General features: G+C 44.0%; 1 protein-coding gene across 8 annotated transcripts in view; it reads right to left on the reverse strand.

Annotated features, from left to right (window-relative positions):
- PACS2 (phosphofurin acidic cluster sorting protein 2) overlaps window positions 1-27547 on the reverse strand; it is a 51655-nt gene that overhangs the window by 13128 nt on the left and 10980 nt on the right. For 4 of the 8 annotated variants that reach the window (XR_014159052.1, XM_081872657.1, XM_081872656.1 and 1 more), the window contains exons 8-19: window positions 25751-25810; window positions 22427-22584; window positions 21779-21869; window positions 21241-21315; window positions 18970-19088; window positions 17077-17209; window positions 16096-16200; window positions 13552-13658; window positions 8636-8790; window positions 7166-7276; window positions 5056-5164; window positions 3476-3508 (exon numbers count right to left, since the gene is read on the reverse strand). Coding sequence is in view for 6 of the 8 variants with exons in the window: in XM_081872657.1 (XP_081728783.1) it covers window positions 3476-3508; window positions 5056-5164; window positions 7166-7276; window positions 8636-8790; window positions 13552-13658; window positions 16096-16200; window positions 17077-17209; window positions 18970-19088; window positions 21241-21315; window positions 21779-21869; window positions 22427-22584; window positions 25751-25810 (1256 nt within the window). In the remaining 2 variants the exon portion in view is untranslated. The remainder of the gene's footprint in view (window positions 1-3475; window positions 3509-5055; window positions 5165-7165; window positions 7277-8635; window positions 8791-13551; window positions 13659-16095; window positions 16201-17076; window positions 17210-18969; window positions 19089-21240; window positions 21316-21778; window positions 21870-22426; window positions 22585-25750; window positions 25811-27547) is intronic. The other 4 variants (XR_014159051.1, XM_081872661.1, XM_081872658.1 and 1 more) reach the window with 2 other exon arrangements.

The raw sequence follows: 27547 nt of genomic DNA on the forward strand, positions 1-27547 counted from the left end.
GCATATTTATCTAAAGCTTATACTCCCATTCATTGCTTTTTTAATATAATGGATAGCTTTTACTGCCAGGTTGTGAAAAGAACTGCCAGAGTTTGCTCCAGTCAGGGGCAAACCAACACAAAATGGCTCAAAATGGCTTCTTTCACTGCAACCAAAGGTTTGTTCCAAATGAAGTGTTTTTGAGAAGCAGGAGGTATATTGTCAAACCAAGCCAGTGAGAAAGCCTTTCACTTGGGGTCAACAACATATGACAGAAAGGAAGGAAGTGAAGTGTGAAATGTAAGTTTTGAACATTTGGAGACAATGTGCTTCTGAACGTCAGTTGCTGGACGCTTGTACTCAAATCCTGCTCAAATTGCACTCTTTCTTCATTTTTACTTGGAGTCTCCTATACCCTCACTAGTGCCTTTGCTTTCAAACCCAAGCATATGACAGTCTGGAAAACTAAAAAATTCATCTTAGGGCCTTAAGAGTCCTATTTATCAGATGCTGAAATGGACCAAACCCAAGGAAGTAGGTTGGTTGGATTTCAAGCAGAATTACCTCAAAAGGATTAAAATGCCACATTAGATTTTCCAGGGACTCTTTCTCTTCCAAGCACCTGAACTCATCACCATATACAGTACTCCCAAACAGACAGAAGGAAGCTTCCGAAAACACATACGAAATTCGTGCAACAGTGTTTTGGTTCATTTTTGCCATGACCAAGAATGGAGAAGGAAGGAAAGGGGGCAGGGACTTGAGTCAGTCACATAGCTGTCAACTTTTCTCTTTTCTTGCGAGGAATCCTATTCGGTATAAGGGAATTTCCCTTTTAAAAAAATGGAAAAGTTGACAGCTATGGTCAGTCAGCATCACAGAGATTGTTGGGAAACTGCTTGGGAAAGAGTTCACATATACTGATGTACTAAAGAACTCTAAAAATGTTTCTCTTTTTCAATTCCTCAGATCACTAGGGCCGACTGAAAGAACGCAATAAAAGAATATGAAGATCCCAAATACAATGGCGGAGTAATCCTGTGCAGAATTACTCAGAAGGAAGTTCTGGAAGGAAGTTCTACTGAGTCTCATTGGCCTACTCCCAGTTAATTGCTGTCTTGTAGAATTTTCTGCCCTTGCACTAGATCTGTTCAAGACCCATGTAGATTTGAAGTTGCTTGCCTTCGGCCACATAAGAAATTGGGAAAGCCCCAAAGGAAAAGGGAAGGTCTAAAGAGAAATTAAAGTGCTCATGAGAGAGCTCAGCTCAGATACAGCAGTTGCTTGGGGCAGAAAGCAAGGCCCTATGAAACCATTCCTAATGCACCCTAATATTCTTTGAAATGGCTATCATTTTTGTACCAAGTGCTTACATAATCCTGAACCAATAGAATTGCACTGACATACAATTATTAACAGAGTGGCTTATTCGGGACTGTTATGCTCCGAGTGTGAGACACAAACACAGTCGTATCCACACTCGTGGAAGCTACATTTCTATGGAAAGCATGGATGGGAAAGATGGCAACAGATAAGATCATGACACTTCCAAAAATATTATTTCTTTTAAAAAATATTCTACTCAAAATGGACCTAAGTGATTATGGCATGTCCAAAACCATTGATAGACTTTATTGGGGCAAGAAAAAGCCCAGCGTATCTGCTAGGACATTAATAAATACAATAAAATGGAGGGTGGTCTTTTCCCTCTATATGCAAATACTTTGATGCAGCAATGTGAGCACACTTACTATCATGGAGTCACTCGGATCATTTAACTGAACTGGAACAGAATAATGGTCCCTTTATGGACCATTTAATATGAATAAGTGCCCCATGATAGCTCCAGATTTGTCTACAGTGTCTATGTCCCCACCTTTCTCAAGACTTTGCTTTTTTTCATTTCCACATTTGCTTTCGTTGCCGAATAATATGGATTTCCAAAAACCCATTCAAGCCAATGCAAGCTGGAATTTTCCAGCAGAAAGATTTCCCAGGCTCCATTCTTGTTTCTGGAGTTCTGAATGTATACCAAAAAGGGATGGGCAAAGTCCATTGTGAAAGATATTTGGGGAAATTCTATCTCTCTTCCAAATCAATTTAATATTGCTAAAGTGAAGATGAAACAAAACCATTATTACTACAGGATAATAGCATAGCAATTCCTAAAGCAAAAAATTAAAATTAAAAAAATAAGCAGGTGTCAACCTCTTCATCCCCAGCATTTAGGCTAATGTCCACCAATGAGACAAGAGACTGATGATTTTGGAGTTCCCATGGCCACTGCTTTCCAGAGAAATGCAACTTAGTGTGTCTTCCAAACACCTTAGGTAGGACAAAGAGGGCAAGCTAAGCAGCATGCAGAATGGTCCTAGCCATAGCAGCCTCCTTACCACAATTGCTATAGCATATGCAGAGAGGGAAGGGGTATGTGAATTGGAAAAAAAGTTGTATGGGCTATTTCAGAACTTGCTGAGCTAAATAACCAGCCATTCAGCATTGAAGTGCGTTAGCACTAACTTACGGAATGACCTATACAAACTTTACCTCAACCATCTGTTCTGTATTTGTAGAGGTCATTTTTGAGTAAATGCCTTTTACTCTTGATTCTTTTGGACAATGTATTCTGCCTCTTCAAATAATGTCAAAAGCAGCAAATTGCGTGTGTGTGTGTGTGTATATATATATATATATATATATATATATATATATATATATACACACATATATAATATATAGGTTTTGGTGTCCTCGGGTGTCTTCCCGTGTAAAAGTTGGGGTGTCTAGGCGACGTTTCGACGAGGTCTCACTCGTCATCTTCAGGCTGGTGCTTTCGGCTTCTTGTTACTGGAACAGAGCAGGATCTCAGTGTTTGAGTTCCTATAAATACTGTAGAGGGGGTGTGGTGTATAGCCTCCAATGTTCTGGGCAGAGAGGAAGTTCCCAGGCTAGTGTGCCTTTTCTTCTTTTGTTCCTTAATTACTTGAGAGATATCTTGAGTGATTTCTTGAGTGATATCCTGAGTACCACTTAGGTGGGTCATTAGGTGTGGATTAGTTGTTAAAGTCTTTGTGTCTTGACCTCTTGAACTTTGTGAAGAGTTTTCCTGAGAAGATGGCTGTACTGTACTTAGTTGTGCTCTGGCTTGGCTTCGTGTATAGGGGCGAGCTGTGGTTTTGTGGCTTGTGTCAGCCAGATCTGTGTAGGGATTGCAGGGGGGTGCAGCATCCGGAGGTGCCACCATGGATTGGCTACTGGATGATTCGTCGAAACGTCGCCTAGACACCCCAACTTTTACACGGGAAGACACCCGAGGACACCAAAACCTGCATTCCTGTACCCGTGAAAATCTACGAAAGCAAATATATATAATATATATATATATATTATACAAATTGAACATTCCAGCCTTATAAATACCATGAAGGTGGTGAAAGACCAGCAAAGGAAATAATACGTATAGGATAAGAAGAGGGTGATCTAGACAGACAAGTACCTTATATTAAATTCAAAATGAAAGTTCTTTTTCCTTTTCAGAAGCAATCAAAAGAAAAATAAATAAATTATTATACTTAGGGAGACAAACAAAACGTTAACACTGGATCCCAGTGGAATGGAAGCCACAGCAGAGCCAATCCTCCTTAAATTTCCACTGCCATGGCAGCCGCCTTTGGAGAAGCTGCCATGCTGCGGGTCCTCCCCATTCTGACATGAACCCAGTTCTTTCGGGGGGGGCAGTGCAGGGAGAGGAGCTGCAGTGTCGGCTCCTCTCATGTGGTCCCATCTCACATTATCATGGTAGTGTGGGGAAGCTCAGCGCTGCTGCCAGTCCCGTTCTGCTGAGTGACAGGCAGCTCCCACCTTGATAAGGACTAGCAGGAATGGCCAGCTTTTGGATAGATGAGAGAGACTGCGATCAGACCTTTGGTAGGCAAGCACCTTTCCCAATTGCATTAACTACTAAACCATTTTTAGATCATAAATAATAATAATAATTTATTATTTATACCCCGTCCATCTGGCTGAGTTTCCCCAGCCACTTTGCTCCCAATCAAATATTAAAAACACAATACAGCATTCAACATTAAAAACTTCCCTAAACTGGGCTGCCTTCAGATGTCTTTTAAAAATAGGATAGCTGCTTATTTCCTTGACATCTGATGGGAGGGCATTCCACAAGGCGGGCGCCGCTACCGAGAAGGCCCTGTAACCTCACTTCTCGCAGTGAGGGAACCGCCAGAAGTCATAGGTAGCAATGATAACTCAATTCACCTTTTCAAACGTTAGACAAGCCTGAATGGATTTGCACTCAGTCTGATGTGCTTATGGAATTGTAGAATTGTGTAGATTTTAAGGGACCCCTAGGGTCATCCAGTCTAACCCCTGCAATGTAGTGCTTGTTGCCTTTGATTTTCTACACCAGGCTTTTGGGATTCTTTTTTTTTTCTTCTTCTTATGTTAAGCTTTACTCTTTGTTTTTTTGGGGGTGGGGAGGAGGCAGCCTATCAATTTCCAAGGAAGCGAAGCTTCTCTAATTTGTGAAGCTGTGTAATATATGCGTTGCGCAGCTGAAAAGCTCTTCATGTTATACAGATGGCACAGGACAAAATGGCGATGCTGAGATTCCCACACTACCAAGCCAATACACTGGTACCTCAGGTTAAGAACTTAATTCATTCCAAAGGTCCATTCTTAACCTGAAACTGTTCTTAACCTGAGGTACCACTTTAGCTAATGGGGCCTCCCGCTGCTGCTGCTGCGGGATTTCTGTTCTCTTCCTGAAGCAAAGTTCTTAACCCGAGGTACTATTTCTGGGTTAGTGGAGTCTGTAACCTGAAGCGTCTGTAACCTGAAGCGTCTGTAACCCGAGGTACCACTGTACAAGGACCTAGCTGCCTTTCTGTAATATCACATGGGCTGCATTCAAAGTACAAATATTTCCACAAGCAGTACTTTGCTTTGAATTGATTATTATCGAAAGTGCTATTGACTGGCTTATCATACTTGGAAAATGTCGTCCAGCTGCCTGGATTTCCTGGCTATCAAGGAGAAGTTGCTTTTTCATTAAAAATGTACCTTTTCTGCTTGTATGTCAACATGGCTTCTGCAATGGGCAACTGGTGGGCACAGTTTGCTCCCACTAGGTACTGAGTTATTCTGGAGACAATGTCAGGTGATTCCTGGACTGAAACAGAGAGAGAGAAAAAGAAGCACAACGACCATTTGCCATGCACAGTGGTGCCCCGCAAGACGAATGCCTCGCAAGACGGAAAACCCGCTAGACAAAAGGGTTTTCCGTTTTGGAGGTGCTTCGCAAAACGAATTTCCCTATGGGCTTGCTTCGCAAGACGAAAATGTCTTGCGAGTTCCTGCGGTTTTTTTTCCCTTTTCCCCCCTTTTCCTAAGCCGCTAAGCCGCTTATCAGCTGATCCACTGATAAGCCGCTTCACAGCTGATCGCTAAAAGCCGCTAAACCGCTAATAGCGCTAATCCGCTAAGCTGTCAATGGGCTTGCTTCGCAAGACGAAAAAACCGCTATACGAAGAGCCTCACAGAACGGATTAATTTCGTCTTGCGAGGCACCACTGCATTTGGAAGGAACTGCAAGTCCATCTGTAATGGTTGTAAGGGGGTTACTTGTGCGTAAGTTGCCTTCAGTTTTAGTTAGATTGCCTGGCCAACCATGCCTTGGCTGACAGCCCTCACTCCGTGACCGGTCAGTCACTTGCAGAATCCGTCAGTGGGCGTTTCTTGAACCTCTTCCAGCATAAGAGCTGTTTGACGCCAAGTCTCCTCCTACTTTCCCTGCACGGAACTCGTTTGCGCAAGTAAGGGGAAGGCAGGGGCGTGCCAGCGCTCTCTCCACTAGTCTCTGGTGAAGGGTCTTGGAGACCTGTCTCCAATTCCTCCATCTCCCTCTCTTCTCTACTGGTGTTACGCTGAATTCCTTCCCCCCTGCTGGTCCCCTCTCCGGCATCGCTCTGGAGCCCTGCCTCCGCCTCTCGCTCTGATGTCAGTTCCCTGACACCATCCATCCATTCATCCACCCAATTTATACCCCACCCTTCCTCCTGAAGGGGCCCAGAGTAGCAAGAACTGCTTGCTGAATCTTCCCAACGTTTCTGTTTCCAACAACAACCAGTCAGAGTCATAAGGAGGGCATCATGGTGATGACTGTTCTGATTTTTGTACACAACACATCCACAGAGCATTTTTTCTCAAATAAAGCTCTTTTTCACATTTACTTTTTAAAATAATATGGCCATGTCACCTCCAACGGCCTTATTTTCTCTGTACCAGCTTAAGAGTGCCATGACATGGCATCTGTTACCCGAATTCAACAGGGTAGAATGGCAGATGCCAACCACGGCTACCTTCTCCCAGCTCCAGGTGGGAGGACTTGAGATACTATTAGACTCTAAAAGGAAAATTCAATAGCTGAATACAATATTCTGCATCTCAAGGAGAATCAAACCAAATTTGTGGAAAGCTGTGGAATTATGGGACGGAATCAGCATTTCTTTGATGCCTCCAGTGCTGTTACAAACAGGCATTGGAAACTGGGAAGGTAGAAGACTCAGAAAGCAAAGCACAGAAATTGCCTTACTGTGAAATTCTGTTTTCGGGGGATGCCTTAGGGCATTGCCACTAATGAGATGCTGCCTCCTAGTGAAGCCAGCAGGCTCAGTAGGCTAGTGTTTCCCAACCTTGGGCCTCCAGCTGCTTTTGAACTACAATTCCCATCATCCCTGACCACTGGTCTTGCTAGCTAGGGATGATGGGAGTTGTAGTCCAAAAACAGCTGGAGGCCCAAGGTTGGGAAACACTGCGTAGGCAATGCTGCTTCTTCGCTGCCCAGACCCTCTTGGCAGCAGAAAGCAGCTTCCCTCCAAATGCTGCAACTCAAACAGAAAAACTGCAGAACCATAGAGGACTACCCACCACCAACTGGCATAGACAGGAAAGCAGCACCCCCAGAACACGAAGGAAAGAAATGCCCTCTGGCACCCTCTGGAGACAGAAATTTGTGGCAAGGAAATTTCCTCTTTTCCAGAGGCACCGGAGGGCGTTTCCACTAATGGGACACAGCAGGTATTAGTGGCAATGCCCTCCAGTAAACAATTATTCTTTTTCAAAGTTATCAATTCAGGCAACCTGATGCAAATAAGTATTAAGACAGCCTTACCAGCATTTTGTGCTTCGAGTCTGTTAAATAAATCTTTCCAGGACAAATCTTGGAAGAAGTAGTTATACTGACAATCAACGGAACCCAGATACTTTGCCACCGGATGACAACCTGTAAACAACACAAAAAATAAATCTGTTCTGTATGGCAGATGCACAATAGCAGTGCAGAATATATTACGTCTATACCCCTTTAGTGGTCAGAAGAAAGGAAATCCCAACTTATTGCCTTCAGGGTGAAGATGTGCTCAAAATTGTGAAAAGTCGCTGAAATTCAGTTTCTTCTTCCTCTTCTGTGTTGTGAGACGTTCTTAGTGTTTTTAAAATGGAAAGTAGTCACAAACAAGGTGGTAGAAACAAAGGTAGGAAATAAAGCAGGACGCTCCTTATTATATACAACTTTGTTACATAATAAAAATCTTCCGTGGGGTTGGGAGACGTCAGATTACTACAGCATTATATGCTTGCGGCCTGTTGCCCCTATTGAGATTCCTCCTGTAGCATTCTGCACTAGCTGCAGTTTCCAGATGTCTTCAAGGGCAGACCCATGTAAAGTGAATTACAGTACTCCAACTTAGATGTTACCATAGCCCAAGTAACCATGCCCAGGCTATCCCTATGCAGAAATGGCAGTGGTTGGCACATCAGCACAGGCACTCCTAACCACTGAGGCCAGCTGGCCCTCAAGGAACAACCATGGTTCCAGGACCATCCCAGACTATGGACCAGCCCCTTCAAGGGGTTTGTGGCCCCATTAAGAACAGGTCATTCTGCCAACTCCTGCACACTGGAACAGTCCACTTATAGCACGTCTGTCTTGCTTAGATTCAGCTTCAATTTGCAATGCACGCTGGAAGGAACTACAGTGGTGCCTCGCAAGACGAAATTAATCCGTTCCGTGAGGCTCTTCGTATAGCGGTTTTTTCGTCTTGCGAAGCAAGCCCATTGACAGTTTAGCGGATTAGCGCTATTAGCGGCTTTTAGCGATCAGCTGTGAAGCGGCTTATCAGCGGATCAGCTGATAAGCGGCTTAGCGGCTTAGGAAAAGGGGGGGGAGGGGGAAAAAACCGCAGGAACTCGCAAGACATTTTCGTCTTGCGAAGCAAGCCCATAGGGAAATTTGTTTTGCGAAGCGCCTCCAAAATGGAAAACCCTTTCGTCTAGCTGGTTTTCCGTCTTGCGAGGCGTTCGTCTTGTGGGGCACCACTGTATAAATAACCTCCACTCCAGTTGAAGCTCTGACTGCTAGCTATCCTTCTCATTCTGCCACAAAGTTTAGAAGGGGAGTGATAGGAAAGTGCTGGTATTCTAGAGGCTGCCATTGTTATATTTAATATCCAGCAACCCTGTGCAAGAGCATTATAACCAGAGCAGACAACACAACTTGAACAGACAAACAGTTCCTGTGTTGTGATGTAGTGAGAAATAGGTTAATTCAAAGGAAGAAGAAAGGACAGAAAAGCTTGCTTACCTACTGGTATGATAAGAAATCTCATGTAGCTGAGCCAGTCTGGGGTTTTGTGAGACAGTTGTTCTACAAAGAGCCTCAGCACAGCACTGAGGTAATTCTGGGCTCCCGCAATTGCAATTTTAATTGGATTGGGAGGCTGAGAATTGCAGTTGCAGCTGAAGAGAGAGGGAACATTACCGCTTTTAAATAAAATCCAGAGACTGATGGGTATTTTGTACCACGTACATTATTAACCTAACTGTAAGTACATACGCATGACAGAAGGTCAAGACTGAAAGCAAGTAGGCACTCAGCGACTTCCTACCAGAGCGCAGATTTAAACGAGGGGCTTCCAAATTTGTGCTTTGGTCTCTTAGACAGTGAGTTACATCAGCCTGGGAACACAGCTTATGAACCAGAAGAGTGACTCCCATTTTCTTTAGTCAAAGGACAGGAGGTTTGTTTAAAAAGATAGAAACTGTGGCATGCCTGCTTTTTTGTTGTTGTTTGCTTGCTTCTTTTTGCTATGTTTTTGTTCCAATTGCAAGAAAGTTATGATTAATCAGACAAACAGTCCACAACAATCTTAATTTTGTATGCATGTCACCTTTGGCACCATCAGTACGCTACCTACAGGGCAGAACATTTGCTTTGCATGCAGAAGGTTGCACATTCTATCCCTGGCACCTCCAGGTAGGGCCGGAAATATCATTGGATTGAAACCCTGGAGAGCCGCTGCCAGGATGGACCAATGGGCTGACTTCTCCTAAGGTGGCTTCCTATATACTTGCCAGTATTAGGGAGCTCCCTTAGACCAGGTTACAAAACCGATACTTGCAGCTCAGCGGTGACTCTCTTGGGTTTCGGATTGAACCTGGGACCTTTTGCATACAGAGCATTGACCGAGTTACAGCCAAGGGTGGCCTAAGCGGTGTCGGAGCTTCCGTTGTGACCGAGCTCAAATGGCTCTCCTCCATGACGTACTTCGGAATCCATCGAGGCTCTCCTCCGACAGTGATTAACGACCTAAGCCTTTAATGAGGCTTCAGGCACACTTCCCCATTACACAGAGTATCCAAACAGCAGAAGGGCGAGAAATATATGCTACATCGCTACGTTTATTTCTAACTACGCAGGACAGAAAAGAATATGCATCTGCTCTCCGTGAGAGTCAGTGAACAACTGGAACAAAGAAACGGGAAACCAGTAACATCAACATCCGTCTCCCATTTCCCGTGAAACTTCCAACAGTCTGGAATGTAAACAGAGTCTTGTGACTCCAAAAACTGCACAGTGGCGTAACAGAAATCTAACAAGCGGTCGCACTGCCTGAGTGTCAGGGAATGGACTCAAGAGGGCGAGACGGAGGTGGAATGGGGCACACACAAACACACACCCTCCTTGTCCTGACACTGCAGAAGAAGAGCTTTGATTTACAGCAGGGGGTTGAGGGGTTGGAGGAAAGTCACAGCTCAGAGACAGATGAACCAAAGAATTGGGAAGTGTTAGAAGAAGGGGGCAGGGAGACAGAGGCAGGACAGGGCAGCCAGCTGACACGTTGTCACTGGAGAGTATTTCTGACCCCCCCTTCTCCCAGAACCTGGTGTTTGTTAAGAGTGCAGGAACGAAAGAATCGGAGACATTTGGCCACGAACGGCCTGCGTAAGGAGAGATGCTGTTGCTAGGGAGGAGGAGCCCAGTTGGAGCTTGTCCAGGCTTACCGCATTCTTTTGTCGCTCACTATTCTGAATGAATAAACTCATTAAAAAGGACTCTACCTTCTTTTCTCTGCTCTTGCTGCAACCGGGGGAGAAACAGCTTTCCTGTGGGGGGTCAGGTGGGATTACGATGAGGAATTATTAAATATGGAGCAAGCCATTGTGTCAGCAATGAAAGCATTGCAGTGACTGGGTTTGATTCATTGACAATAATTTCTGATCAAATCCCACAAGCCTCTGCACCTCTGCCATTTGCTTTCTCTATGCCTGACAGGCACGTATAAGCATTCTAAACACAGACCAGTTGCCGGTTGCTTCACCAGGCATCCTGGGCCATAAAGGTAGTAGTTAGCTTCTTTGATGTACCTTTCTTTAGTTTTGTTAATCTAAGGGCCAGGAAGAGAGTTCACAAGGAGACAGTAAATACTACCTGTCCTTCCTCTCCTGTTTACTGCTGTTTATGACCTCTGGAGCTTGCTAAAAACATTCCTCCTTCCTCCTTGATTCCTATTTTATTTACAATGGTGCCTCGCAAGACGAAAAGAATCCGTTCCGCGAGTCTCTTCGTCTAGCGGTTTTTTCGTCTTGTGAAGCAAGCCCATTGACAGCTTAGCGGATTAGCGCTATTAGCGGGTTAGCGGCTTTTAGCGGCTTATCGGATCAGCTGATAAGCGGCTTAGCAGCTTAGAAAAATGGGGGGGGGGGTTTGGAAAAACTCGCAAGACATTTTCGTCTTGCAAAGCAAGCCCATAGGGAAATCCGTTTTGTGAAGCGCCTCCAAAACAGAAAACCCTTTCGTCTAGCGGGTTTTCCGTCTTGCGAGGCGTTCGTCTTGCGGGGCACCACTGTACTCTGAACTATGTATGCATGCTCAAGTAGGAAATAGTTTCTTTGTAGTTAAGAGGATTTCTTCTGATCTGACTTTGTCCCACGTGGGGTTTTTTTAAATGCTCAGAGGACATCTGATTGGTTCTTATGAACAGTGTGTAAAAAGTTCTTTTGTGAATAAAACGACCTGGTCCAAGGGGTGGACAGAGGATTATTATTCGCACTGCCTCCCAGAGTCTTGCTGGTCAAGCCTCGTGTGTATTTTGTTAATCAGAGTCCAATCCTTCCTTGCTTTTGGAATGCAACACTTTCCCAAAGCCGTGACACTGAGCCACCACCACCATCTCCTCCTGTCTCTGCCCCCTTTCCTCTTCGTGGCAGTGGTGGCAGTGTAGAAATGAAAACTTTGAGTTTTCTGCTTCTTTGTTGCTGGAAGGGCGGCAATGAACCCCTGCCAATGAAACCTGTGCCCCCATCTCCTCCCTCCTTTGCTCTAGGTAAAGGTAAAGGGGCCCCTGACCATAAGGTCCAGTCGTGGCCGACTCTGGGGTTGCGGCGCTCATCTCGCGTTATTGGCTGAGGGAGCCGGCGTACAGCTTCCGGGTTATGTGGCCAGCATGACTAAGCCGCTTCTGGCAAACCAGAGCAGCGCACAGAAACACCGTTTACTTTCCCGCCGGAGCAGTACCTATTTATCTACATGCACTTGGACATGCTTTCGAACTGCTAGGTTGGCAGGAGCAGGGACCGAGCAACGGAAGCTCACCCCGTTGCGGGGATTTGAACCGCCGACCTTCTGATCTTCTGAGTCCTAGGCTCTGTGGTTAGGACGAAGCTAAAGGGGCCTTCCTCAGAGCAAGTCATTCTGGGTGGGATGGCCACGAAAGTGCCTGTGCCACGGCCACAGTTTGCTGTGACAGCAAAGGATGTATTGGGGCTGTTGGGGGTTATGTGCTGCAGAAGCTGAGCTCGCCACTTACGCTCGTCCCAGAAAACAGCCATCTATCAAGAGTTGTCTTTATACAGATGCTACAAGCAGGCTTCTACTCAATACATAATGGTATCTCACCAGGAGATAAGGAAGCTACTGGGGAGGACATTAGCTTACAACTGCATGTTTTAAACCACGTTTCAGACTCTTTATATGGAAATACAAACAATTAAAGGGAGGGGGGATGCATTCCTGCAGAGGGCAACAAAGAAAATGGATACTGACAGAAGTAATTTTGGATTCAAGCAGTAAAAGCAGTGAGGTACCACACAGCCTGGTGCTTATAGCTAGCAAATTTATGGAAATGTGTTTCATCTGTCTTTCAGTTTGTAGGGAGGCTGGTCATTCATTATGTTGAGTGCCCAGCTTCCTCAGTGATCATCCCTCTATGACATGGGTACAGTGGTGCCCCCCAAGACGAACGCCTTGCAAGACGGAAAACCCGCTAGACGAAAGGGTTTTCCGTTTTGGAGGCGCTTCGCTAAACGAATTTCTCTATGGGGTTGCTTCGCAAGACGAAAAAATCTTGCGAGTTCCCGCGGGCTTTTTTCGCTTTTCCCCCCCTTTCCTAAGCCGCTAAGCCGCTTATCAGCTGTTCCGCTGATAAGCCGCTTAACAGCTGATCGCTAAAAGCCGCTAGACCGCTAATAGCGCTAATCCACTAAGCTGTCAATGGGCTTGCTTCGCAAGGCAAAAAAACCGCTAGACGAAGAGAATCGCGGAACGGATTCTTTTCGTCTTGCAAGGCACCACTGTATCTGCCAGTGTCTCCGCTGAACAGGGTGGTGATACAATGACGACTGCAATATCACAAGTGGTCTCTGTATTACGTTTGCAATTGTTCAAGATAAATTCCATTTTGGAAAGAAGAAATGAGCACTGAACCACTGATATATTACAAGTCAGCTCTTTATTTGTTGTGTCTGCAGTTGTTTAAGACGAAACCTATCTGGGAAAGAAACTACTTTTGCCATTTTTACGGACGTTTACAGAGAGCTGCCTTGGTGACACTGTCAACCGCAGCATCTCTTCTGAGCCTCGCCTTCCCTCCCTGAACATCTGCGGTTGGCTTCATCCATCTGCCTCTATAGAAAAGTCAGTTTCTTATGGTTCAGACAGACGCATTGTAAAATTCTTTCGCTTGGTAATTTATACATATTGGTAAAATAATGAAGTGGTTTTAGAAAAGCATCTCTCTTGCTAGACGTCATCAGGGAAAGTCAACTCAAATTCTCCCTAGGGACGAGAGTTGTGGCCTTATTTTTTACTGGCAAAACTTAGGGCAGCTCTGCTGGGCCCATGCAAGAGAATCTGGGACACAGCAGGTGGCCCTTGCAGGGTGTGTGCATATCTGGAGGGAGGGAGCATGTATATAAATATCATTAAAAAAAAGAACTTACTATCTCTGTATTCTAGAGACAATGGTACTGAAAGCTGCCTGGATATCTGCAGAAGAGCACGTGCAGACGATTGGAAGGCCATGCTTTTGCAAGATATCTGAAAGAAACTGAGAATGATATACAAGTCTGTAAAAAAAAAGGACCTTCTGTATATATTTTTAATGCATTGTTGATTTATTTTAGTTATTTCTGTACTGTCCTTTTATAAATTTACACGCTATTGTATTAACATAAATTGATTCAAACATGGCTGCAGTGGCCAACAATCCTTCAAGCAAACTAGCTTGAGAAAATTGTTGGGGTTCGTTAAGGTCTCCTGGAATCCAAGAACTGTAGAGTTGGAAGGGCCCCTGGGGGTCATTTAGAAGAGGAAGAGTTTGGATTTGATCTCCCGCTTTATCACTACCCGAAGGAGTCTCAAAGTGGCTAACATTCTCCTTTCCCTTCCTCCCCCACAACAAACACTCTGTGAGGTGAGTGGGGCTGAGAGACTTCAGAGAAGTGTGACTAGCCCAAGGTCACCCAGCAGCTGCATGTGGAGGAGCGGAGAAGCGAACCCGGTTCACCAGATTACGAGTCTACCACTCTTAACCACTACACCACAACTAAATAATCCGTAATAGGTGGCCATCCAACCTCTGCCTAAAAGCCTCCAAGGAAGGAGAGTTCTACTGTCAAACAGCTCTTACTGTCAGGAATTCCTCCCCCCCCCAATGTTTCTTGTAATTTGAATCCACTACTTTGGGTCCTAGCTCTAAGGAACTCTTCGAAAGAAGAAACACTGGATGCCATTGAGTGGAGGTATCTGTTAAGCACAGCAAAATATGTTGTGAGGACAAGAACGTTCCCTAACTTTATTTCAAAGCACAGCTCTGTATTTCAAAATTGCGTCCAGCTGTGGGGGGCGGGGGCGGCAACCTAGCACAGAGAACCAAGCAGCTAGGGGCATTATAGCTCAGGTGAGCGAGCAAATCTGACCTTAATGTTTTTATACTTATTAACGATTAAAGAATATCAGTGACTATCTCTGCCCTGTTATTGTTGAGAGCAGGGGTAGGCAACCTAAGGCCCATGGGCCGGGTGCGGCCCAATCGCCTTCTCAATCTGGCCCGCGGATGGTCTGGGAATCAGCGTGGTTTTTACATGAGTAGTGTTAAGTTGTGGGTGAACATATCAGATGACACAGCGATTCTTCAAACAGCTCTTGTTTATTCACAGGCCAGAACAGAACTGAATTGATGGGTTCAGCCAGCCTGCTTATATAGAGCTCCACTACAATGCAACAGTAACCATTTTCTGGAAATATCCAATCACTGAACGTCACTTTCAATCCCTTATTTGCATATGTGGACTGGAGTGAAAACTATCTACAGTATCCCCCTGCTGGCCCAGGGTGAGAACTTCAGTACATAACAAGTAGAATGTGTCCTTTTATTTAAAATGCATCTCTGGGTTATTTGTGGGGCATTGGAATTTGTTCGTCCCCCCCCCCCAAAAAAAAATACAGTCCTGCTCCCACATGGTCTGAGGGACGGTGGACCGGCCCACGGCTGAAAATGGTTGCTGACCCATGGTTGAGAGTCTTCCTTTGTGTTATGTTCCTGAAGTTTCTTCATTTGGTGAGAGCTAGATAAGTTTCACACCTACTGCAATCAGATTTCCCTGCGATTCCAGGTTTGGGACCCTCTGTGGGTTTGAACGCTGTCCAAAATCAGATGCAAATTTTGTGACAAAAAAAAAATGTAAAGTACTTTTTATGTAATGAACCAAACCCAGCTTGGGCAGACCAAATTTGTGACTGGTACTATTTAATTTGTGCATTAATTATCTAGTGAGCAGTAAAGCAGCCAAGTTAGCAAAGCCCCCGGACTACTCAGGATAGCGAACATCCAAGGAGCCTGCCTTAGAAGTACTGCAATAGAAGCGCCATAAATGGGCAACACATGGGCGGTAAATTAAGTTCAACGAATGTGCAGCTGCAATCCTAACCCCACTTACCTGAGAGTAATATCTACTGAATTCAGAAGGGCTTGCTTCTGAGTAGGAATGGTTAGGATTGCCCTGTAAATGTACTGATGCACACAGAACCAAAAAATTGCAACAAGAACTTCGGTGACTAACCAGAAGGGATAAATTTGGCAGCATGAAAAGGGGAAATTCTATTTCACAAGGGACTGAAAGTAAAATTGCCATTATTGCAAAGCCCTCGTACAAATCTAGGATGCAGCCATATTTGAAATACTGTGCACAATTCTGGCCACTCAGAAAGAATATTGAACAGATGAAAAAAGGCAGCCAAATGATCTGGGGACTGGAACATTTAGGGCAGGCATAGGCAAACTCCGGCCCTTCAGATGTTTTGAGACTACAATTCCCAACATCCCTGACCACTGGGTCCTGCTAGCTAGGGATGATGGGAATTGTAGTTCCAAAACATCTGGAGGGCCAGAGTTTCCCTATGCCTGATTTAGGGGTCTGTCTGCAGTTGGCCCTTTGTGGTTTAAGCTAAAATGACTATGTACTTATGACTCCAAATCTCCTTACCTGTCCTTGCCAGTCAGAGGTATTAATCAGAATGATATTTTCTGGTAGCTGATCATCTGAGATCAAGATGTGATTCAACTGGTCGTACACAGTTTTCCTTGGGATCTGTAAATAAATGAAAGCAGCCCTTAAGATTCCTCATTTATTGGAACAAGCTCTATTACCCAGCTATTTAAATAAATGTTCAGTCTAAATCACTCCCACAATCTTATGTGTTTTTCTTCAGCCCATTAAGCTAGGACATCTATGAAGTGATGTCAAATATGAAGCACACCCAAAATAATTGGATTGATTTAAACATCTAGGCACACTGTTTTGCCACTTGTCGATAGAGTTGCCAATTCCTGACTGGCTGAGGATCAAGGGATTATTGAAGATGAATTGTAAACTTCAGCTGGTCCAAAATGCAGCAGCTGAGTTACTGGCTGGGGTTCCATTTAGATCTCATATAGCCTCTTTTGAATGAAGGAATGAATGAATTTTTATTTGCGTCAGCCATCGGCCATAGCAATAAAACGAAAGTACGATATACAAAAGAACAGAAACAAAAAGTTAATTATATAAAATACATTTTAGGGTTTTGAGTCAGTAGTCAAATAGTGGATCTTATTCTGATTGCCCCAGCTAAAAACAGTTTAATGATTCTATAATATTTATTATTTCTCTCTGTAAGCTGAGACTGGCGGTACTTTCATTCTTGTTTATTTTGTCTCTTTTGTTGTGTGTTGAGCATATATATTTAAATAAATGAGATATTGATATGAAATATTGATATATGAGATAAAAACATTCCTAAAAAATAGGGAATCTTTATTGCACATTCTGGTGCACATGCTGAGAGCTGTTACTAATTCCAAACCCCAAAACTTGAGATCTCCTCCAAAACTATGACAAAGCTTTGAGATGGTTTTGCAGCATGCCCCCAGAAATACCATACATGCGGAAGAGGATGCCCCCTTGGCACTGAACAGCCCATTTCACCTGCAAGCGATGCCTGGTGCCTGGAGAGCGTTCGTTGTCCAGGCTGTTGGCTCTCTCATTCTGCTGCTTCGCCGGCTGCCTTTCCTTCAGAGATGTGCTTCTGCCTCTGCGTCCCATATGCTTCGCTTCCGATCTTGTCAAAGAGTTGGTGGAAGAGTTGGTGGAAGAAGATTGGAAGAAATTCAAAATTTATTTACAGAAATATTGTAAAATTTTTGAATGCTAATGGCATTGAAATGAACTGAAGGGGTTCTAGCAACGAGGCTAAAAATAAGATTGGATGGATAATTAGACAAATTAATTGGATATGAATTTGCTGAATTAACTTTTAACAGGGATACAAAAAAGGGAGATGTGAGGAAGTCAAGAAAATAAGTGAATCAAAGATGAGAAGTAAAAAGAGGGATTTTTGTGTTTTTCTTCTTTTTAAATGTGTTTTTTCTTTTCTTTTTTGAAACTATTTTTCTTTCTTATGTATTTTATAATTTTGTATTTTTGTGTATTTGTTTTTCTTTTTATTGTTTGTTGTCATTTCTAAAACTTAATAAAAATATTTATTAAAAAAATAGATGTTCATCTACAATCCTGTGATTCTATTATCATAAGATAAGGACAAAACTAAAAACATTAATCAGCCAAAGTCTCTTTTAAAGTTACAGTTCAAATGCTTAAGTAAAAATGTTTTAGGAAGTAAAACTGTTTCGAATTAGGGAATTCAAAGTGAATAAAAAAGTCTTTGCCAGACACCTTGGGAGGGGGGCACTCCATAACTGGGGCACCACTACCAAAAGGAAACCCCACAACCAGTGTGGTGTAGTGGTTAAGAGCGGTAGACTCGTAATTTGGTGAACCGGGTTCACTTCCCGGCTCCTCCACATGCAGCTGCTGGGTGACCATGGGCTAGTCACCCTTCTCTGAAGTCTCTCAGCCCCACTCACCTCACAGAGTGTTTGTTGTGGGGGGAGAAAGGGAAAGGAGAATGATAGCTGCTTTGAGTCTCCTTTGGGTAGTGATAAAGCGGGATATCAAATCCAAACTACTACTCTTCTGCTGCTGCTTCTTCTTCTTCTTCTTCTTCTTCTTCTTCTTCTTCTTCTTCTTCTTCTTCATCTCTCTTTATAACAAAATAAACCTCTAATGGAAAAAGGCAGTGGCTAACATGCCTTCAGAGCATATGAAAAGACCTTGAACAGAGTGCCTCGTGAGAGGTGCCCTCAAAGTACAGGGTCTTCTCAGGAGTGGCTACCTCATTCGGAAATCTATGTCTACCTGGATAAGTCAATCTATCAGCCAAGTTGCATCAGAATTAGGAATGCAGCAGTCTGGTGGGGTCAAATTTTAGAAAAGCACAAGCAGTGACATCCTATGGTGTCCTCCTGCTTGCTTAACAGGACTTTCTCTTCCTCTCCTCCTCCTCCTCACTGTTGGCAACCCCACAATTTGCTCTGCAGGTTTGGAACACCCTGTACTACTTGCAGAAGGAACTGGAACAAATAAAAGGGTTTCAGCTGAGGTATAAATCATTGATAGCTCCACAAATCTCAATACTGGAAGAAAAAGGAAAGTGCAGTTTGCAGTTGCTCAGCTGTCAGTAGATTTCTGCCATGTCTATTTCATTATTTAGGTATAACTTTTCTCTCTTTAATTAATCACTGTACTGGTGATGCTATTAAATATTATTTTGCAAGCTTACTTTGAGTCATATTTTTTAAAAATTGGGTATGAAAGTGGAATGGTCACCAAGGTGCATGACATCTGGAACAGAACACGGGGACTGAAAACCATGCAAAACGATGTTCAGATGCCACAAGTTAAAAGCTCATCTGTCTCAAGTTGCATATTTACAAACAAGGTAAGTTTCGGAGCTGATGTTGCAGCTTATAGACAGGTTACCTGCTGGAAGGAATTATGAGAGATTCTGTCTTTGTCATCCTGCCACTTAGTGGAGCCTTTTCCATGAAGCTATCCAGGGGAGACAGTTCAGTTTCTATGTCTTCTTGTTGTTTATTTTCCTGCAAACAAAAAATTACACTGGAGTGGATGTTCTGTGGAAGACTTTGTACTCTGCCAGCATGTATAGTAATAAAAAAGTGCCAATAAATAATGGTCAATCCATGACCATAGCCAGACCAGTGCAAAACCTCATGCAATCCATTAGCTAAAGATCTATCCCAAATAGTATCATAGATTCTATGAAGCCCCAAGTTAGCCTGGCTTCAACATGAACTGTAAAACAGCCATTTTGGCCCGTGTTTCTGCTGTAGTCCATATGCCAACAGAGACCTCATTCTATCCCAGGTCTCCAATGTTGTTTATGCTGTACTTTTGTACTGTTTTATTGTTGTTAGCCGCCCTGAGCTTCGGCTGGGGAGGGCGGGATATAAATAAAATTTATTATTATATTATTATTATTGCAAAGGCACATGGTATTTGACAAGCTGCGCACTGGATAACAAACTCTCTGCAGCTGATGCTATACCCAGCAGAACCCAAAGGTACCAAAGATTACTCAGCCAGATCTCTACTTCACATTCTCACTACTTTCCACCTCTTCCTGCCTCAACCCAAATCAACTCACCCACAAAGCTCATACATACAGTGGTACCTCTGTTTACGTACTTAATTCGTTCCAGAGGTCCGTTCTTAACCTAAAACTGTTCTTAACCTGAAGCACCACTTTAGCTAATGGGGCCTCCTGCTGCTGCCACGCCGCCACCATGCGATTTCTGTTCTCATCCTGAAGCAAAGTTCTTAACCCGAGGTACTACTTCTGGGTTAGCGGAGTCTGTAACCTGAAGTGTCTGTAACCTGGAGCATATGTAACCCGAGGTACCACTGTACCTCCGCTCTCTCCGGGTCAAAGCATTCTCAATGGAACATTTTGCTTCCTCTTTCTAACCCCATAAACCAACCCCACTCCATTCCCATATCCTAGTAGTAGTAGCAGAGGTCATAGTAGGAGTAAAATTTATGTACCGCCCTTAATCCAAAGATCTCAGGGCAGTTCATAAGATAAAAATACAGGACAAAAGCAAAAATAAATAGTCAAAACAAGAAACAAAATAATAACCCTCCGCTCCCACAAACACATTTAAAAGGTCGTAGGATGTTAATCAGCCAAAGGCCTGGTTGATGAGGAACGTTTTCATCTGGCGCCTAAAGATGTACAATGAAGGTGGCAGGCAAGCCTCCCCAGAGAGGGCAGAGGGGGAGCCACCATAGAAAAGGCCTGTCCTTGTGTTGCCACCCTCTGGACCTCTCATGGAGGAGGCACATGAAGAAGGGCCTCAGATGATGATCAGAGTCTGGGTTGGTTTATATGGAGAGAGGAAGTCCTTGAGGCATTGCGGTCCTGAGCCATTCAAGATTTTATAGGTCAAAACCAGCACTTTGAATTGGGCACAGAAACTAATCAGCAGCCAGTGCGGTTGGGTCAGGAAAGGTGTAATATTCTCAAACTGTCTTGCCCCGGTGAGCAACCTGGCCACCAAATTCTGCACCAGCCGATGTTTTTGAACCATCTTCAGAGGCAGCCCTATGTATAACCTGGCTTGCCCAAACTTCTATACCATGCCTCCTTCCTGCCCTGAACTACTGTAACTGCCCCCCACCTCAGCAACTCTCACCCCAGGTGCATTTTTCAAGTAAAACAATACCAACCCTGAATTTAAAACACTCAAGTTAAAAACAGTAAAAACAACCTTCTACACATAGCTCAACAGTGGAATCGCCTCTCAAAGGTCCATCAAAAACATCTCCATCAAAACGCTTCTATCTCCAACAAACCTTTCCTACGTAAAATAGGCACCCCACCCCAGTTCCCAGCTGACTATCTCCCAAACACCTGAATGGAATGTGTACCCGGGCTTTAGGCTGATAGTGGTTGTTCTTTTTTAAATATTCAAATTGTGGCCTATAAAGGATGTAAGGTTTTCAAAAACAGAGATTCCAAGAAAGGAGAAAATGCAGTATACTTGGGCAGAGATTAAAAAAACAAAATAAACAGGCACCAATCCAAAATGAATGCCCTGAAAACAAAAAGATTAGAACAGAAGTTGTCATCTGTTTTGCCAAATGACCCTGAAGTTCTATAGAGCTGTTAAATATTTCTGTGTTTCACTCTAGCGATCCCTGCCTGAATGATAAAAAGGCAATTGCACTTACATAAGACACGGTGTCAGAGACGCTGTCTGCTGGTTGTCTGCTTCCAATATTCTTGTCCTCTTCAGGCACTTCAACCTGTTTTGTACAAGAGTCGGTAAAACAAGGATCACACAACACACTGGTCTCGAGACTGGCTAGTCCTGAGGTAGCATTACACCAACATTGCAATCAAACGCTATCCAGGAGCAAGTCCTTGCTGGAGAATTTGACTGAAACAGAATAATCCATGTTTTCGGATTGCGCACCGCGCCGAACCCAGAAGTACCGGAACGGGTTACTTCCAGGTTTCAGCACTCGCACATGCGCAAAACCACTATATATTGTGCTTTGTGCATGCACAGAATTGCAACACGCGCATGCGCAGACACGGTGCTGCGGGTTGCAAATGTGCCTCCTGCATGGATCACGTTCGCAACCCAAGCGTCCACTGTATAAAACTGCCATACTTGACTCACAACCCCTTTACTAAGAAATGGCAATGCATTTGTGATTATCAGTTGCATTCAATTATTTTCATGCACTTATTTTATGCACTTACAGGACTGGATGGCTCTCTCTGGTTTCTGACACTGTGGAGGCTTCCAATTTCTGCTTGAGAGCTTGAATGTGACATTCCTTCAAAGTAAGGCCTATAGCAAGAAAACAAATGGCATCGTAATGTTGTTGTTTTTTGCTAGGAGCTCCAAAACATGGTTGAGGCTATAGAAACCTCTAGAAACCGTGTGCCAAAATGTGAGAGGCTGCTGTCAATCCTTCCCAAGATCTCTCCCTCCCTCATGTGCAAAACTGCTGCCCAAGTAGCCATTTGAACAAACAGGCAGGTACAGTGGTGCCTCGCAAGACGAAATTAATTCGTTCCGCGAGTTGTTTCGTCTTGCGATTTTTTCGTCTTGCGGAGCGCGGATTCCCTGGGTATTAACGGTTGTAAGAAAAAGGAAACAAACTCGCAAGACGTTTCCGTCTTGTGAAGCAAGCCCATAGGGAAAATCGTCTTGCGAAGCAACTCAAAAAACGAAAAACCCTTTTGTCTTGTGCGTTTTTCGTCTTACGAGGCATTCGTCTTGTGAGGTACCACTGTACCGAAAAATAGTCCACCCCCCTTTCCCCTCTGCTACCCCAGCATCTCTCATCCTAACAGACAGTCGGTTCGAGAATCTGCAAAGCTGCCATCAAAATCTCTTCTTACTTTAGCTTTGGCTTAGGAGTACTGAGGACGCTGTCATCATCTTCCATGTCAGGGCCGCTGTCACTAGGATTTTCAATATCAAGTGTATCATAGAGAAGGTCTAGGTCTTCTTCTACTTCTGGGACATGGTCAGCTGGATCCTGCTCAGAATCCAAAACCTAGATAGAAAAGCACAAGCAGCATAAAAGTGTGTTAAATGGAGGCTTCCTTGAAATGCAAATATCATCTTCGTCATTAATTGCATTCAAGTATTTATATCTAGGCCCTCTTCACAAGTCCATACACAGACAATTAGAGACCAAGCATGAAGAGACCAAGTCCTGCCTCTCTGTTGCATTCTCGTTGCTCAGCTCAACTGCTTTTCTCATGTTGGTGCTGATCTTCTGCAGCAGGGAGCCTTCTCCACTCATATTTATTTATTTAAAAGCATGCATAGTAAAGGTAAAGGGACCCCTGACCGTTGGGTCCTGTCGTGGCCGACTCTGGGGTTGCGGCGCTCATCTTGCTTTATTGGCCGAGGGAGCCGGTGTACAACGTCCAGGTCATGTGGCCAGCAGGACTAAGCCGCTTCTGGCGAACCAGAGCAGCGCACGGAAACGCCGTTTACCTTCCCGCCGGAGTGGTACCTATTTATCTACTTGCACTTTGACGTGCTTTCAAACTGCTAGGTTGGCAGGAGCAGGGACCGAGCAACGGGAGCTTACCCTGTCATGGGGTTTCGAACCACCAACCATCTGATTGGCAAGCCCCTTTTGGGGGGGAGGAGATGGAGGCGGGAGGGCTCTCAGACCCCAGCAGAGCTTCGCACCTCCTTCCCTAAGCCAGGCAGTAAGGTACTGAGAGCACAGAAAAAGGTATGGCATTGCAGCAAGTCATTTAATTATCATGCATCATGGAATAACTGTATGCCAAGATCTTAATGAAGTTCCAGTAAAACATGTAATTGTCTTACATGTACAATGCTACCTCAGGTTAAGAACTTAATTCGTTCTGGAGGTCCGTTCTTAACCTGAGGTACCACTTTAGCTAATGGGGCCTCCCGCAGCTGCCGTGTGGCCGCCATGCGATTTCTGTTCTCATTCTGAAGCAGAGTTCTTAACCCGAGGTATTATTTCTGGGTTAGCAGAGTCTGTAACCTGAAGTGTCTGTAACCCGAGGTACCACTGTAATTGTTTTTCCTGGCCCCGAGGAAATTTTTCGGCCAGGGCAACTGCCCAGAATATCGGCACCTTTTTTCTAGGAACAAAGCACTGTGTATAACGATCTAAAAGTGGTATAGGCTCCCTGTGAGATTTAGACCCCTCATATGGGGAGTTTTCACAAGTACAACAATGAAGGCATGTTGTCCAGCAAATCATTATTTCCTGTCAGTGAGCCAGCTCTTGCCCAGGCCTTGATGGTCTCCCAGTGTCCACTGGAGAAGATTCCATCCGTATTCATGCGAGAGGAGACACTAGGACACCAAGCCCCCCCAACACTATGTTGGCTATGTTTAACTGTGAGTTTTGGTATCTGTGTCTTGCCTTTTTATTGTTCTTTGTGTCACGTTGCATGATTGTTTAACCTTTGAGCAGGAGGCAAAATGTCACTTAAGAAGCCTCCAGAACACTGAAGCCTCCAGAAGTGGAGACATTTTTTGTGCTTTAATTGAACTGGGAGAATAATGAGATCCCCACTTGGTGCCCATCTGGTGGTGTCCGTAGAAAAACCTTTCAGATGATTACAAATGGCACCTTTCCTAATAAAACTGGATACCCTCTGATGTATTGGCAATCCCAGACAGACTATTTCAAAGTTCACATTTGGGGTGATGGCTGCAGCCTTTGCACTGTGAAAATAAATTCTGTTTGAGTGGTAAGTGGGTATAGAGACATTTTTTTGTGAGTCTAAGAAGCTAAATGAAACAAAACCAGCGTTGCCACCAAGATGTGATCATTTGCTTGTGCAATCTTGATACAGCTTGCAAAGTACCAGGGAGATAATGTTCTCCAAGCACAAATTGTGTAACTATATGCAGGAACGGGTTTTATAATTCATTTCCCAAGTTTACAATGATAATATATTGATTGTTGTCCTTTTTAATATCTGTACAATGCCCAAACTTATTTTGCAGGAAATGGCATAATCGTTTTCAAAAGAATTTTTGTTCCAAAGGTTTATTCTTTGTTTTATATGATCCCCACCCTCAGGTAATTGCACAAATTACTTCGTTGTCTTGGTAAGCACATCGGGCATATCTGTTGGGCAAGAAAATAAGTTCTGCCTTACGCAAGTGTTACAAATAACAGAGTTGTTTGGAGGCCAACAGGGTTGTTGTTTATAAGAGGCAGAAGCCTGGGCAGAAGTTACTTTCAGAAGTTACCAGGGCCCATATTTTGTTGTGCGAGATACAAGCAAAATAACTTAGGACATTTTACAGAAACAGAGGGCGAGAGCCAGGCTACGTTACCTGGACTCAAGTCCCACTGAAATCAATGGGACAGGTCGATCACGATGTTTCATTGATTTCAATGGAAGTCAAGTTCACCCCTACCAAGAAAGCAGGACAGGGAGACTGCTAAAGTTCATAAAAGAATTAAGGTGCTTTCACATGAAACAATAAGTTGGTAAATGGCACCTCAGCCATTATATTTTATTTATTAAAAATAATTTATAAGCGGCTGAATGTTTCAAAAACACTGATCACTCACATTATACGAAAATAATGTTTTTCTGCTCTTAAGGTTCCCCTGTTATCCTATTACAGTTTAGAAGAGACCCAAGCACAGAAGGTTACTCAGACCATTCAGTTACAGCAATGACATTAACACTCTTGTAGAAGGCTAACAAAGCTTCACACGCAAAAGACAATATTTGCCAGATCATTAAAATCAGACAGGTAAACTAGGGGGTACATTGCCGCCATTTTAAGCCTTGGTGTAAAACCTCGGGAGTGCGGAACCTCGGTCCCAGAGACTAAAGCCTCTTTATTTGGCTCTTGGAACTTTGCCCAGGTCACACGGCACAGCTTCCTCAAGTTCCATTCCTTGGCTGGAATGAAGGATGAATGCATGGGGGGGTGTGCAGAAATGCCCAGCTGAATGCAGCCTATTGTGCAAAAACAAGAGTCACATCTGTTGCAGCATTTGCCTTTGCCTCCATCCCTGCCCATCACGGTCCCCAGGAGGTCGCCCAAGAAGAAATTCAGCGCTTGAGATGATAAAGGTTTCCAGTCCCTGCTGCGAAAAGAGGTTTCTGACGAAAGTGCCCTTAGCCTGATGGATAGTGCAAAACCCATGCAGAATTTAAGGAAGTTGCTGGAGAGAGCAACCACAGACAGCTTACCTCGTCAGATACTTTAAACCGCCTCAACAGGGCCACGACTTTTTGCTTGAAGTTTTGCTGCTGTAAAGGTAAATGATTACAATCAATACAACACTAAAGCACACAATCTCTGTGTGTTGAAGCACAGCGCCACAACAAACCATGCACCATTTATTCTCAGTTAATACGTGCAAATAGCTTACAAAAGGCAGGCCACGGCTGTTGCTCATTCATCTGAGGGACTGTTTAAATTCCATCCCAACTAGGAATTGGGCCAGAATTTCCGGTTCAGCTAGGACAGCCAGTTCCAGATCCATACTGGAAAGAGCGTGCAAACTGCTGTCTCTGTGTCGGCAGAGATGTCTCATATTCCTCTAGTGCAATGACACAGCTGGCCATTCATTGCCCTGGAGGCTTGAGGACAAGCCCACAGAGGTCTAGCACAATCTCCTTTGTTTCGCTATTTGTTTGTGCTTGGATTCCACCATTCACTTTGCAGTTTTGGTGGAGTAGGATTAAATAATTCCTGATGAGTAGCTTCTTTTTTACTTTTTTGCCAAGAAGCCAATGAGCTCTTCTCACTCCTGATCTCCAATCGCTTATATTCAACCCTAGAACTCTATGCCACTAGAAATCTCTAACAGAGGTGTATTGTTGTATTAGTTTGTTAGGAACAGTTAGCTCTGCATTTCATCCAAGGCCAGCTCCATTAATACAAATCTTTAACATTTTTTTGTTTTTGTGACTCTTAACACAAGATTAAAAACAAAGTAATTACAGAAAACAGAGTCTTTTTCATCAGAACACGGTTTTCCACAAACTGACTCTACAACAAAATCTGCAATCCATGGCACATACAGTGGTGCCTCGCAAGACGAAAAGAATCCGTTCCACGAGTCTCTTCTTCTTGCGGGTTTTTCCGTCTTGTGAAGCAAGCCCATTGACGGCTTAGCGGCTTAGCGCAATTAGCGGTTTAGCGGCTTAGCGGCTTAGCGGATAAGCAGATAAGCGGCTTAGAAAAAGGGGGGGAGGAAAAAAAACCTGCAGGAACTCGCAAGACATTTTCGTCTTGCGAAGCAAGCCCATAGGAAATTCGTTTTGCGAAGCACCTCCAAAACAGAAAACTCTTTCGTCTAGCGAGTTTTCCGTCTTGCGAGGCATTCGTCTTGCGGGGCACCACTGTAGATGATGTCTGAGGAATATAGGTTGTATTTTTGCATGGGGACATGGCACTAAGTTACCCCTCTAGATGTCTGAGTGTCTACCCAAATAATTAATAAATAAATTCCAAAACAATCGGAGTGCACATAAATATAAATTGCTAGCCTGCTAGCAATGCGTATGGCAAGAGAAAGAGGATTCAACACAATGGATCAGCCACAAGGCTCCCTTCCCACCAGGGACAAAGATTTAAGACGTACCTGGGTGAGAAATACTCTTGTCAAGCCTCCGGGGGGAAGGGCCATGCAACAAGGACAGCCACAGGCATATACAGAGTACAGAAACACTTGTGGCTCTTGGTATAGAATGTAGTTGGGAAGCAAGAGGCAGGACTTCAAACCCCGCCAAGTGAAAGAGGGGGATGGCTTTTATATGCTTGTGAAAATACCATTTGTGTCAAAGGCATAAAAGAAGGAGATCCTTACTTGAACCCATACAGCAAATGCAACACAACAGGTCCCTAAGCCAGTGTCGGATTTAGGTATAAGCTAAACAAACTATAGCTTAGGGCCCCATTCTTTTGCGGGCCCCCCAAAAAATTAAAGGAAAAAACTGGATGTACATTTCCAAAATATACCGTAAGATAAAAAACAAATA

The sequence above is a fragment of the Podarcis erhardii genome (genome assembly GCF_964252035.2).
Source record: "Podarcis erhardii genome assembly, chromosome: 8".
Classification (NCBI taxonomy): Eukaryota; Metazoa; Chordata; class Lepidosauria; order Squamata; family Lacertidae; genus Podarcis; species Podarcis erhardii.